We start from the raw sequence: 13,535 nt of genomic DNA, 5'->3' as shown, positions 1-13,535 counted from the left end.
CTAGCTCCTTATCTCAAAGTACAATAGCAAAGTTGGATACAATCAACAGACATCAGTAAATGATTCAGTACACTCCAATGATGCTGAATTCTGCATGATGTCTGATATTTTTACTTCTGTTAGAGTGTTTTATCTTATCCAGCAATGCTTATTTTACCCTAGTAGCTTAAGAAATTAGATTTGGATTTTTTTATACCACAATATCAAAAAGAGAGGATTCGTCACAGCTAACTAATATACAATAGGATATCTTCAGACACAGAGGGGTCTGAGTTAATACTAAACTATAGATGAGAGTATTTCAAAGACTCATGATGGAAAAAAATTCTCATCTTTATCTTAAATGGGAGTGACTGTTCTATTTTCACAAAAATCTCTTCCTGGTGACTAGTTTCTATCCTCCCCACAAGAGAAAATACCTTCAGCATCCATCATATCAGGCCTCCTCTGAATATTATACTAAAAACCTCTCATTCTTCTAAACTTCAGTGGACACAGACCCAGCCTGACCAACATTTCCACACAAGGTCCCACCCCTTTTGCATGAAATAGTGTAGGGAAACGTCTTCAAATTATTTTCAATGCAGTTTATATTCTTCCTTAAATAAGGAAACAAACAGTATACTGATATGACCCCACCAATGCCAGCAAAACTAAGAAATCTTTTACATTCTGTTTTCCTTGTAAAATACCTTCAATATTCCATTTGAATTTCTAACATTGTTATGTTATAATCTTCATTCCATGAACAAAGTCAACTTGCTTGATTATATTCAAGCAGAACAAATGCTGGAGAAAATCAGCAACTCTGACAGCATTTGTAGGGAGAGAAACAGATTGTGAGACCTGTACGACTCTTTTTTTCAGAGCCCAGGCATACTGGGCCCAAAATGTTGATGCTGTTTTTCTCTCTAAAAGATACTGCCATACCTGCTGAGTTCCTCTGACATTGTGTGCTTGTTTCAGATTTCCAACATCAGGATTATTCTGCTTGTATTTACTCTGCATTGATTGAGACAAAACTACTTCTCAAGACTATTTGTCCTCAAATGCTTTTGTTAATAAATTAGGTTTCGTTTCCTCACATAGACATCAAGATGAAACCATTCTAGAGCTTGAACCATTTCACATCTTTACAAAGATCAGTTGCTTTAATTTGTCACTGGCAATGAAATTATTACACTGCACGATATTTGTTAACCAAATTTAGCCAGATTGAGGAGAGGGAAAGAGGTACAGCCTGTTTAGATCTCATTCACATGTGTAAAGGTGGGGTTCAACAACGCATTAGAAGTCAATTAGATATGGGATTGCACCAAACATACCTCATGTCAAGTTCCCATTCTCAGGCATATAGTTAGGGGGCAGGATAATGAGGAAGAAGCATTTCTTAAATAAACAGACAAGAGGAAATCACTGCAAGCTACTGTTATCCAGCTCGACTAATCATTTCCAAACTAACATAGTCAAGCATCTGGGAATCTGCCAACAAGCCATCCTTTCTGCAGAGCAAAGGTCCATTGTACGTAAGGAATTAAATCAAAAGATAAAAATAAACAAACTTGAAAACAGAGACAAAAACAAGTTCTTTTTAAATTAAAAACCAATGCCCTCAGGAAGGAAGAGGATACAGTAGAATTACAGTCCAGATAGTTGAAAAACAAGACACAGCACTGTTAATTGGAATGTACTACACCAAATGCTTATTATCATTCAACTAAATGACAGGGAGTATGTGAGGATAATAGCTACTGAGAAATAAACCTTCTGTGTATCATTTCGAACAATTTTAGAGCATCCTTACTACTGGACTGACGTGTGCAATGTATTTATTTTTCATTTATTTTTAGCTAGTAGCAGTAGTGGATAGTGCTGATGCAAGCAAACAGGATACACTGGCCTAATTTTGAAGCAGCAATGTCACTGTATGCATCCCTCAGTGGCTCTGTTCCTAAATGGATAACTCAATGACATGCTTCATGTTGTGAAGCACTGCATTGTTCGTTGCAAGAGATATATGTGACAGAAGAAAATACCAGACACAGGAGGACAGTTGTTGTTGTTCTGGAGGATTCCAAAGCAAAATTTAAGTCCTTTTAGTCAACTCTAGCCTGATCGAAGAATCCTAAAAAAAAAAATCAGTAATTTATTCAATTTACAATAATCGAATAAAGTCAGCTTTGGGAGTTTCTTGAACTCAATTAGCTGGAAGGATTACCAATTTGTGGTATTCCCTATGGAGCAGTTTTCTGACAATCCAGGAAAATGGCTTCCTTATTGAGAGCCCCCATAAAGACCCAAACAGAAAGCCAACCCCTCCTACACACAACATAATTTGAAGCCAACTGAAGCATAGTTCCTTTCCACATTTTCACTTCTTACTGAATACTGTAGAATAATACTATTCAACAGTAGAACCAAACTTCTACTGATAGTCAAACATCCAAGGAGAAACATCTCATATTACAAAAAGGTTGAATCCACATGTACAAATTTAATCTGGAATCCTGCCTTTCTGTTGTCTGCTTCCTCTCTCTAATCCTGGTTGTCAACCACTAATACCCAGGGATTTGTAGTATGCATCAGATACTCATCAATCTATCTTAATGGACAATGTGACTTTCACATCTCTACAAGGTACCTCCATGTCAAATGCTACATATTACTAATTGAAGGGGATCTTAACATTCCCCATGATCCATCATACTGGATTCAAACATTCACGTGCGCCAAATATCATAATACTGGAACATTAAAATAATTGTGCATTGAATCTTTTATACATGAACGTATTTCTTCATAAAAAACAAGATTCACGATTTTGTTCACTGCTTGCCATAACTTCTCTCTCGTTTGCAAATGGTAATTATGGGCTAGTGAGTGCAGAACTGCACTGAGAGCCTATGTGGACAGATAGAGCAACACAGCTTACTGCAATCAGAATAAAATAGCCATTCTCCAGCAATAGTATTTACATTGGCTCCAAAGACATCTGTACCATCTTGTTTACCTTGCAGCACTGCTGTTCAGACCAAGCTGCTGTCACGCGTGACATTACAAATTAAAAAGCCTCAACTCTCCTAAAAGACATAACTCAGCTCTCATTCTAGAGCACTTCCAAAATTTGAACAGTTTATTGGGAATTTTAACCTGCTGGTAGCCAAAAAAAGCCCCTTTAGTAAGCAAAATTTAAATGTTTTAATTGGGACACATATCAACCAAATCAAATTTATGCAATAATGGTACCTACCTCAACAATATCAGAGTTGGTTCTGCTTTCATGAGGTTCATTATACTCTGTGTACTTGAGTAAAACTTTGTCCATGTCAGTACTAGCATACTGAAACAATTTGTTTGAACTGTTGAATATTATCAAAGCAATCTCACAATCACACAGTACACTCAGTTCATAGGCTTTCTTCATTAATCCAAATTTTCGCTTTGTGAACGTCACCTGCATTAGAAAGAGGAAAAACAGAAAACTTATGTCCAAATCTGAAGTTTTGAAAATTTACATTGCACAACTTTACAATAACAGTGTGAATTCCTGGAGATGAAAGGAATGGTTTTAAAACTTATTCTATTGTTTTTTTGTTAAAAAGCAGAAATCAATTTAATACAAAACAGATATTTAATAATTATTTATCCCAAAATCTCATTCTTCAATGGCAGATTTCGTTTCCACTCCTTACCATATCTCCTTATTCTCCCTTTCTCAAAATGCATCTGGTCATCATTTAAACCCATCCAAAGTATTTGAAAATATGGTCTTTTCTATTTTACCTGGTATGTCTAATAAATTTTTGGAGAAATTTTCTAATTAAAATTGATCTATTTAGCTCCAGCTTCCTCGTGTCAAATCCCTACTATCGCTACATAAAATAATCAACTTCTATAATAATTTTTAAAACTTTCTTCCCATAGGTCAAATTTACATTTCCTCTTTTGAATTGAGAAAAAAGTGATCTTAAAACAGTGTGGCAAAAATGTTTACTAAAAATAGGAGATTCTGTAGAAACTCAGTTGGTCTGACAGCATCTAGTACAAAGAGAAAGAAAGTTAAAGTTGCATATTAATTGAGTTAAATATGCTTCAGAAGAAACTTTAACTCTTTCTTTTGAATTGCTGTATTTCTATATAGACTGTTGCTAGTAAGGCTGGCCCAAACTAAGTTACATGAATGAATTGCCCTCTGAAATGGCTAATCAACCACATTAGGGAAAGAAATTTCCTTATATGTGACTGGCGACCCCACACTAAACGACATTAGGGAACCAGATAGGCTTTTATAACAATCCACAATGGTTAAATGGTTCTCATTAGGCTAGCTTTTGCTTCATTCCAGATTTGTTTTTCTATTTAATTCAAATTTCACTATCTGCCATTGTGGGATTCAAACCCATGCCCCTAGTAAAAAAAAAAATGGCTTCCGTACCACTGCCACCCCCTCTCCCACAGATGTTGTTAAACCTGCTGTGCTTCTCTTGCATTTTGCTTTAATTTCGGTTCTCGAACATTGGCAGTATTTTGTGTCAGCAAAAATGTTACTTCTATTTGACATCACATCCTATTCACGTAATTCAAAAATGGGAATTCAAGTTGCAAAACACAGCGACATTCAATCTATTACCTAATGAACAACTGACTCCCAAAAAGAAGTCCAAGATCTGGTCTATACTAAGTTTCAGTCAAGGTTAAGGATAAGAAAAATTAGATAAATTTATGCTTCAAAATGCTATCCAGTGACTGATGGCAGAAATGTCAACATGTAGCCAGAGCTTGAAGTCAGCCTAGCTTCACACATGGTGAGTCCCACACCAACAGCATCCATTGTAAGCAGATCACACTAGATGATTGGGCAACATTGCAGAAAGTGACATGAGTAATGACTACATTTCAGGAAATAATATTGAGAAATTTTAAAAAGCAGTAACAACTAGCTTTCCTTATAAAGTTTAATGCAAAAATCTTTTAACAAGCTTGCTGGATTGTGGCCAGTTTTACACAGACATCTATTTTACCATCACTGAACAAGTTCATTAGATGAGAAATTTAGAAAATGAATATAAAATTATAAAGTGGTTGATTCAAAACTTAATGCTCAATTTCCAGAAAAAGGAGCACACTCGGCTCCTGCTATTCTTCCATTACACTTATATCAAATGAAACCTAACTTTCTATATCCATGTATAAAATATTATAAGAAACTCAATGACAAATAAAAGTTTTTTAAAAATTTTTTAAAAAAGGTACAAAGCTTTGTTTTAAGCACTACGTAAGAACATTGGGGGAGGTGATGGCTGAGTGGTATTATTTTTGGACTGTTAATCCAGAGACCCAGGTAATGATCTGGGGAGCCAGGTCAAACCCCTTCATGGCAGATGGTGGAATTTGGATTCAATAAAAATCTGGAATTAAATAGTCAAATGATTCAAAAACACCCATCTCATTCACTAATGTGCTTTAGAGAAGGAAGGAAATGGCCATCCTTACCCGGTCAGGCCTAAAATGGGACTCCAAACACACAGCAATGTGGTTGACTCTTAACTGCCCTCTGGGCAATTAGAGGTGGGCAATCAATGCTGGTCTAGCCGGCAATGACTTCGTCCCATGAAGGAATTTTAAAAAAAGCATAACTCAACCATATTAAATCTCTGTCCCCTCCCCTCCAACATGTATGTGTTGCTATGATTGGATAATCTCAATCAGCTCTTTCTTCGATTTACCTCCTTGGTCCAAGCTTCCTGCAGGTTTACTGTTATTTCCCCAGCCCCTTCCATGATCAAACATGGACACAGGTACACATGCATAGACACCCACCATCTTGCCTCGCCCTGACCCCTCAATCTGCAGCTTTCCTCCTCTTTTCAGCACTTAAAGCCGATCATCTTTTGATCAACTGCTACAAAGTCTATGGTGGCTCGGTGTCAAATTTTGCTTTATAATGCTCGTGTTTGAGTATTTTATTAGATTTAGTGTTTATTAAAAAAAATGTAAGTTGTTATTGTTTGGGCAGAATTTGTACAATCTGAAACTCTTGACAGGCAGAATAATTTTAGGGACTTCTGACCAGACATCACAAAGTCCAATGGACACTATCTTTCAAACATATTTGGTAAGAAATCAGCTGTAAGAAAATAAAATGCCACTGGGTTCCTTTTAGAATGGATTAATTAATTCAGGTAGACACACAAAACTTCAAGTTATTTAATCTGTTGCCACAGGTAATAAAAATTAAAAGGATAGGATTGTATTCCTGCCCAAAAAAACATGGTCTATCCCAGAATGAATGATCGATGAAGGAACCCAATCTAGAGGTTTGCATGTGAGTATATGAAGAGTTTTGCTGTAGGAGACAAACAGTAGGAGATCCACACCAAGCTCAGGTTATGGAGCTTTAGCCTCAGTCTTATCAGGTCCTAGCTTCATTCAGTTACGGTATATTAAAAATAACTGTACATCATTATTATGCTACCAGGAAGGTTTTGAAAAGGTATTTAGTTAGCAGTTTAAGCAGCTTTCTTAACTTAAATATTATTAGTATCTTTAATGAAAAATAAAATAAGCTTTACCAAAAAGCGACAAACCATAACAAAGATCCCCCTGGCCTCACTCAATTATCATTCAATGCTAATTTTTCAGAAAGCAACTGATTGTTCTGGAAACCGGTAATTTCAATTGGAGGTTATCTTACTTAATGTGCTGATTTTACACATAGCCCAATTTTGACTCAAGCATTCTATGAAGTGCTGAACCCACCTCTTAGCTTGCTGTTTTCTTTCCTGTGTCAAGAGTTTAGACACGGAATTGTTTTTGACTGTGTATAATATTAGGTCAATGGATTTTCCAATGGGAACCCCGAATGGTAAGAGGAAAAAGAATAGAAATGTATCAGACAGGCAAGCAGACTATACCAATTCACATCAGGCCACACAGTGGTTAGAACTGTTACCTCCCTACACCAGGGACCTGGGTTCAATTATAGCCTCAGGTGATTCTCTGTGTGGAGTCAGAGAGTCATAGAGATGTACAGCATGGAAACAAACTGTTCGGTCCAACCCGTCCATGCCGACCAGATATCCCAACCCAATCTAGTCCCACCTGCAAGCACCCAGCCCATATCCCACCAAACCCTTCCTATTCATATACACATCCAAATGCCTCTTAAAATGTTGTAATTGTACCAGACTCCGCCACTTCCTCTGGCAGCTCATTTCATACCCGTACCCCCCTCTGTATAAAACGTTTGCCTCTTAGGTCTCTTTTATATCTTTCCCCTCTCACTCTAAACCTATGCCCTCTATTTCTGGACTCCCTGACCCCAGGGAAAGGACTTTGCCTATTTACCCTATCAAGTGCCCTCAATTTTGTAAACCTCAAAAAGGTCACCCCTCAACCTCCAATGCTCCAGGGAAAAACAGCCACAGCCTGTTTAGCCTCTCCCTATAGTCCAAATCTTTCTACCCCGGTAACATCCTTGTAAATCTTTTCTGAACCCTTTCAAGTTTCATAACATCTTTCCGATAGGAAGGAGACCAGAATTGCATGCAATATTCCAACAGTGGCCTAACCAGTGTCCTGTACAGCCACAACATGATCTCCCAACTCCTGTACTCAATACTCTGACCAATAAAAGAAAGCATACCAAACGCCTTCTTCACTATCCTATCTACCTGCAACTCCACTTGCAAGGAGCTATGAACCTGTACTCCAAGGTTTCTTTGTTCAGCAACACTCCCTAGGACCTTACCATTAAGTGTACAAGTCCTGCTAAGATTTGCTTTCCCAAAATGCAGCATCTCATTTATCTGAATTAAACTCCATCTGCCACTTCTCAGCCCATTGGCCCATCTGATCCAGATCCGGTTGTAATCTGAGGTAACCCTCTTCGCTGTCCACTACACCACCAATTTTGGTGTCATCTACAAACTTACTAACTGTACCTCTTATGCTCGTGTCCAAATCATCTATGTAAATGACAAAGCACAGGATCCAGTACCGATCCTTGTGGCACCCCACTGGTCACAGGCCTCCAGTCAAGTTCGAAAATTATGCCTTTGTCTCTGTGGGTTTCCTCCAGGTGCTCCAGTTTCCTCCCACAGACCAAAGACTTGCAGATTAGGCGGACTGGCCATGCTAAAATTGGCCATAATGTCCAGGGATGTGCAGGGTAGGTAGATTTACAATGGGAAAATGTAGGCTTAAAGAATAGGGGTATGACTCTAGGTGGGATGTTCTTTGGAGGGTCGGTTTGAACTCGGTAGGCTGAATGGCCTGCCTCCATACTGTAGGGATTCTATGCTTCACAAGCATAGGCACACCTGTCTAGCAGTCAGTCATGTAGAACTGAGAACATGGGTCAGGATCAGCAGATACCCAAATGCAGAGTTGCATCATTTGCTGATGTCTGCTTTAGAGGTGACTGCCAGAGAACAGTTAGCTGCATCCATCAAGTTTCCTTTTGCTTTTTCCTAGCCCTGCTGCATGCTCTGCCCAGTAGAGATTTATACTTTGCACCAAAAAGCAAGGCTTCCTCCCTCCCTTGCTGTTCCATTTCATGCTCCTGCAAACCTAGGGTTAAAAGGATAGGCCATTGCATCACATGGATGCTCATATGCAGTTGCGCCTCCGCATCTACCGTATTCACCATCACCTCCCACCAAGCAATTTCCGTCAGCTCCATCCCAAACACAAACTTTGAATGGATTGATGCTCATTAAATATGTTATAAGCCTTGGTGATTGTAGTCAATGGTGCTCTCCCCAAACATGGCCAATTTGCATTTTTGAAACTTACTTGTCACCCCTTTAAAGCTGCTTGCATGTAATTTAATGTTGAGTTCTCATCATCAAAGCCGATGTGGACACTGTGCATACCAAAAGTTTAGTGAAGCGAACGAAACGGCAATGTTAGCACATTCTTGGTTGGGTATCAGAAAAAAATATCAACCCTCATGTACTTTCTCCATTTAAAGTAAACAAAGCAGCAGCAGCAGGAGGGAGGGCAATGGTGATAAAAGGCACATGCTTTTAGTAACATCTTGTAACCAGGCCACAGCGCAGGCAAATCGTGGCTCCCAGCAACCGATTCTCGAGTAACATCATATTATTATTAGAAATACGCCTGCCCTTTCAGGAAGTGAATAATGTGATGTAAAATGAAACCTAATTAAGATACAACATTTACTACAACCATTTTGATTTTGTTTGTACAGCACGTGCAGGTACTGAATTGGATTGTAGAAGTCACAGTTGTGTGGATTCAAACCCAAATGAGTTGATACACCGGATGTTTTTTTTAAAAAAAAAGACAGCAGGAACATGAGTTGGAATCATTCATACAATGATGAAATGCTTTGAATCTCAATAAAAATTTATATTAGCAAATAACTATATATATTTACAGGCCAAGTGCCTCTCAGATGACTTCTCATTTGCACTGGCTCTTTACAAAAGCAATCTAAAAATTAACCACATTGGCCCGCTTTCTCCCTAAGATCACTGCAAGTTTACCACCTGCCAAAACCACACATAATGCAACACCACAGATGATCTAAGCTATAAAAATGGTTGCGCCAAGGAGGGACATATTTCCACTGACCATGTCAAGTTCTTGCTGTTCTATTGATGCAAGGGAAAAACACTAGTCGCTCATAACAGAAAATGTTTTATTTATTCTTTTCATGGGACATGGACGTCACTGGCAAAGCCAGCAATTATTCTGATCTCCAATTGACCTTTGCTCGGCCATGTCAGCAGTCAGTTAAAAATCAACCACATGGCTATGGGTTTAGAGTCACGTTTAGGCCAGACCAGGTAAGGATGGTGGATTTCCTTCCCTTAAAAAATATTAATGAATCAGATGAGTTTTGAAACAATTGGGGATAAGTTTGTGATCATTAGAGAGAATGGTTTTCAATTCCAGACTTCGTAAATTGAATTCAAATTCCAACATTAACCTGGGCTTCTGGATTACTGGTTGAAGTAACAGCACAGAGGCAGGTAGCCAACCACTAAGTCACCAGTTATTTACATGTGCACAGCACAATGGCTCTGACCAGCCAGCTCAGAATCATTCCCTAGAAGGAGGAGACTTTCGAAACCTCCAGTTTATATTTTTTTTCCTCTGATTCATTCACTCATTGGATGTGGATGTTGCTGGTTGGCCAGCATTTACTTGTCCCTTAGGAAGGTGGCAATTCCCCAACTCCATACCCCGTTCCTGCTTTCTCCCTGTATGCTTTGATCCCTTTAACCCTAAGAACTATATCTAACTCCTTGAAAACATCCAATGTTTCTGAAACAATCCAATTTTTTTTTATTTTTATTAAACAAATTACAAAAACAGTTTACAACAAACAGTTACATTTACAGCTGCATACAAGAGACAGCAATTTTACAAGGGAGAGGAGCACAATCCAATTTGTGTGTGTTAGCTGGGGCTCCCTGACTGGCCCAGGTTAACAACCCCCAATCAAAAATCTCAGTCAGAGAGATCAACCTGGCTCTCATTCATTCACTACACTGGTCTAGCGATTTTCTCTCTCCCTCCGCTCAACTATATTCACTTATTCTATAATCTTGAAACAACACAGAGGACTCACCATTAAAAGCTGGTCACATTAGTACTGAAAATGTGAATTATTCAGCTGTTGACAGTCTATATTAAAATTACTTGAAAACCAATTGAAGACCAAAGGTCTGTGACTATTATCCTAGAAGCAAGACATTAGGTAGTTCAGTACATGGTCACCAATGGCCTTAAAGGCAACTTCAGTGACATCAGGATCAAAGTCAAGAATCAAATGTAATTCCCATAATAGGCAAGTTTCTCTAAAGTTAAATTATACAGCATCTCTGTAAGGCAACTATCACTTCAGTTTGATGCAATGAGGGATATAACTGTCAAACAAACTTAAAGGGTACTTCATCCAAACAATGGAACTTCAGACAACAAATGTCCTCTAGGGAAGGAAACTGCTGCCCTTATCTGGTCTACATGTGACTCCAGACCCACAGCAACGTGTAGAGTCTTAATTGCCCTCTGGATAATTAGGAGTAGGCAAGAAATGCTGGGATAGTTAGTAATGCCCACATCCCATGAATTAATAAAAATCTAAATCAGCATTGAACTGCAATACTGCAAATGGGGACTGAACTCAAGGCATTTGAATTAAAGCATAGAGTAATTTCTGGCTGAAGGAGAGTGATTACACCAGGAGAAGAGATCAAACAAGGAAAAAAGTAAGTGTAATAATTTCAACACACTCCACTGGGTAAGAAGCAGGCCTGTTCAAGTGGTTACCACATGTTTACCAGTTACAATTTCAGTGGAGAGTAAACACTGGAAGAGTGTAAAGTCAGGAGACTGACTTGAACAAATTCATTTCCCATTATCAGGTTAGGTAAAAGTTACATCCAAAATGTTTCAGACATTGTTTGTTATTTCAGCATTGAAAAGGAAATCTACTTAGACAAGAATATGTTTGCAATACACTGACATTTCTGATTTTTAAAAAGGTCATGAGCATTTCCTAATAGATTGCAGGCACTGGAAAAGAAAAGAAAGTGGTAAAAGAATTCTAATTGATTCCAACCTTGTTGCAGTAGATGAATAAACATAATGACATACTGCTTTACACCAATTTTATGTCATGTTCCATTTCTTAGCATGCAATTCTGTATTGGCACAGAATGAAGCAATCTTGTTTATACTACTGGCTCCTGGTGTACAGCTCCCAAGGGCATCTTTGTGTAACCACACACACAGCCTTACGTACGCGTGTGTATCAGTTACAAACAATTTTTTTCAAAATCGCATGTACAATGAACAGAATGGATTGCAGAAATAACTGGCTCTCTGCAGGTGACTATTTAAATAGTTTATTTGAAATTGGGGCCAATTCAGAATCCAGAATTGAACACATCAACATGGATAATTAGACAGTGTAACTTAACAGCCCTGATCCTAATTCCAAGTGGTAATATTAGTGGGCTAATGACAATTTTACCCAGTTCACACATCAAAAGTAGAAATCATATTGAAGTATTAGCAGATCAGTTGGATACCAAGCCAATGTAATAAAGTTGTTCCACAATCATTGCTTGATGTGCAGAGAATTTTCAGTATCTTCTGATTATAATATGGTAAAATTGCTTTGTTTTTCGATTCTTTTATAAGATGTGGCAATGCTGGCTAGGACAGCTTTGATGCCCACCCCTAATTGCCCTTGAAACTGGATGACTTGTTTGGCTATTTCAGAGGACAGTTGAGACTCAACAATACTGCTATTGACGTGAAGTGACATGTAGACCAGTCCAGAAAAGGATGGCAGACTTCAATCCTCAGAAGACAGTCGTGAACCAGATGGGTGTTTACGAATAATTAATGATATTTTCAATTCCAGATTTTATTAATTGTGTTTATATCTCAATCTGCTCTATTGAAATTTTCTAATCTGTGGCCCCAGAGCACTAGCCAGGATGATTAGTTCAGGCATATTACCATTACATCACCAAACCCCACGCCCAGGCAAAAGTAAACCTCGGAGACAACATAGTTTGAAAGTGCAATGAAACCCATTCTTCACAGTTCCAGATTACTTTCTTACCTGCCTGTTACGTTCATCCATAATCCTTGTGATCTGAATCTTTTTCCGCCCCATCTTCAATGTCCTCTAATATATCAGCTCACAATCCTAGCTCTGTCAGTACTTAGATTTTCTAGTTCATGGTACAAGACTTCTTTTGACGTTTTTGTAGACCTAGCTGGCTTAGCTCCTCTTTTAAAGCCTAGAGAGAAAGAGAATGAAAATGAACAATTATGATACATGAACATTTCTGATTTAAGGAAACCATTTCTGTTACAAGTTTAGTGTTAAATTTGTTTTCAAACAAAAAAAGCAACAGATAAAACTTATTCCAAAATGAATAACTCCAAAGGCAGAGCAAGTATACATGATATATTAAAGGATATCAAGACGATCGACATGACAGCATAGGTTCACTTGGTTGCTCCTTGATAAGAAAATACAAATACAAAAACCAACCTCAAAAACAATTGTGGCTACTTTCATTAGAAAAGAAATTAACGTGCAACTTGAACAAAGTTTGTAAAATTATGAGGGATGGGATCTGATGGGATGGAGTAAGTGGAAACAGATTCTCTCTCATGCCATATCTACCACGTGGAAATGATTCTCATTATTTACTTTATCAATGCCTCTCAATTTTGAATATCTCAATCAGTTTCCCCCATCAGGCTCCTCAGCTCTAAGGAAAACAAATCCAGCCTATCCAGGGTCTCCTCATAACAGAGACATTTCATCCCAGGCAACATCTTGGTGCATCTCCTCTTCACCCTCTCCAGTATAACCACACCACTCCAATAATGTGGTGACTAGAACTGCATACAATATTCCATCTGTGGCCTGACCATTTTATAACTTTTTAAAACAAAGACTTCCTCACTCTTATATTCTAGGCCCTGGCTAATGAAGGCAAGCATCCCAGACGCCTTTTTCACCAACCTAGCTA

General features: G+C 38.2%; 1 protein-coding gene across 8 annotated transcripts in view; it reads right to left on the bottom strand.

Moving 5' to 3' along the window:
* mef2aa (myocyte enhancer factor 2aa) overlaps positions 1-13,535 on the bottom strand; it is a 186,833-nt gene that overhangs the window by 118,445 nt on the left and 54,853 nt on the right. For all 8 annotated transcript variants that reach the window (XM_043677534.1, XM_043677528.1, XM_043677532.1 and 5 more), the window contains exons 2-3: positions 12,611-12,791; positions 3,251-3,454 (exon numbers count right to left, since the gene is read on the bottom strand). In XM_043677534.1, the coding sequence (XP_043533469.1) occupies positions 3,251-3,454; positions 12,611-12,664 (258 nt within the window). In that variant the 5' untranslated portion in view covers positions 12,665-12,791. The remainder of the gene's footprint in view (positions 1-3,250; positions 3,455-12,610; positions 12,792-13,535) is intronic.

This window comes from Chiloscyllium plagiosum, chromosome 36 (genome assembly GCF_004010195.1).
Source record: "Chiloscyllium plagiosum isolate BGI_BamShark_2017 chromosome 36, ASM401019v2, whole genome shotgun sequence".
Classification (NCBI taxonomy): domain Eukaryota; kingdom Metazoa; phylum Chordata; class Chondrichthyes; order Orectolobiformes; family Hemiscylliidae; genus Chiloscyllium; species Chiloscyllium plagiosum.
This window is presented reverse-complemented; position numbering and strand designations above follow the sequence as displayed.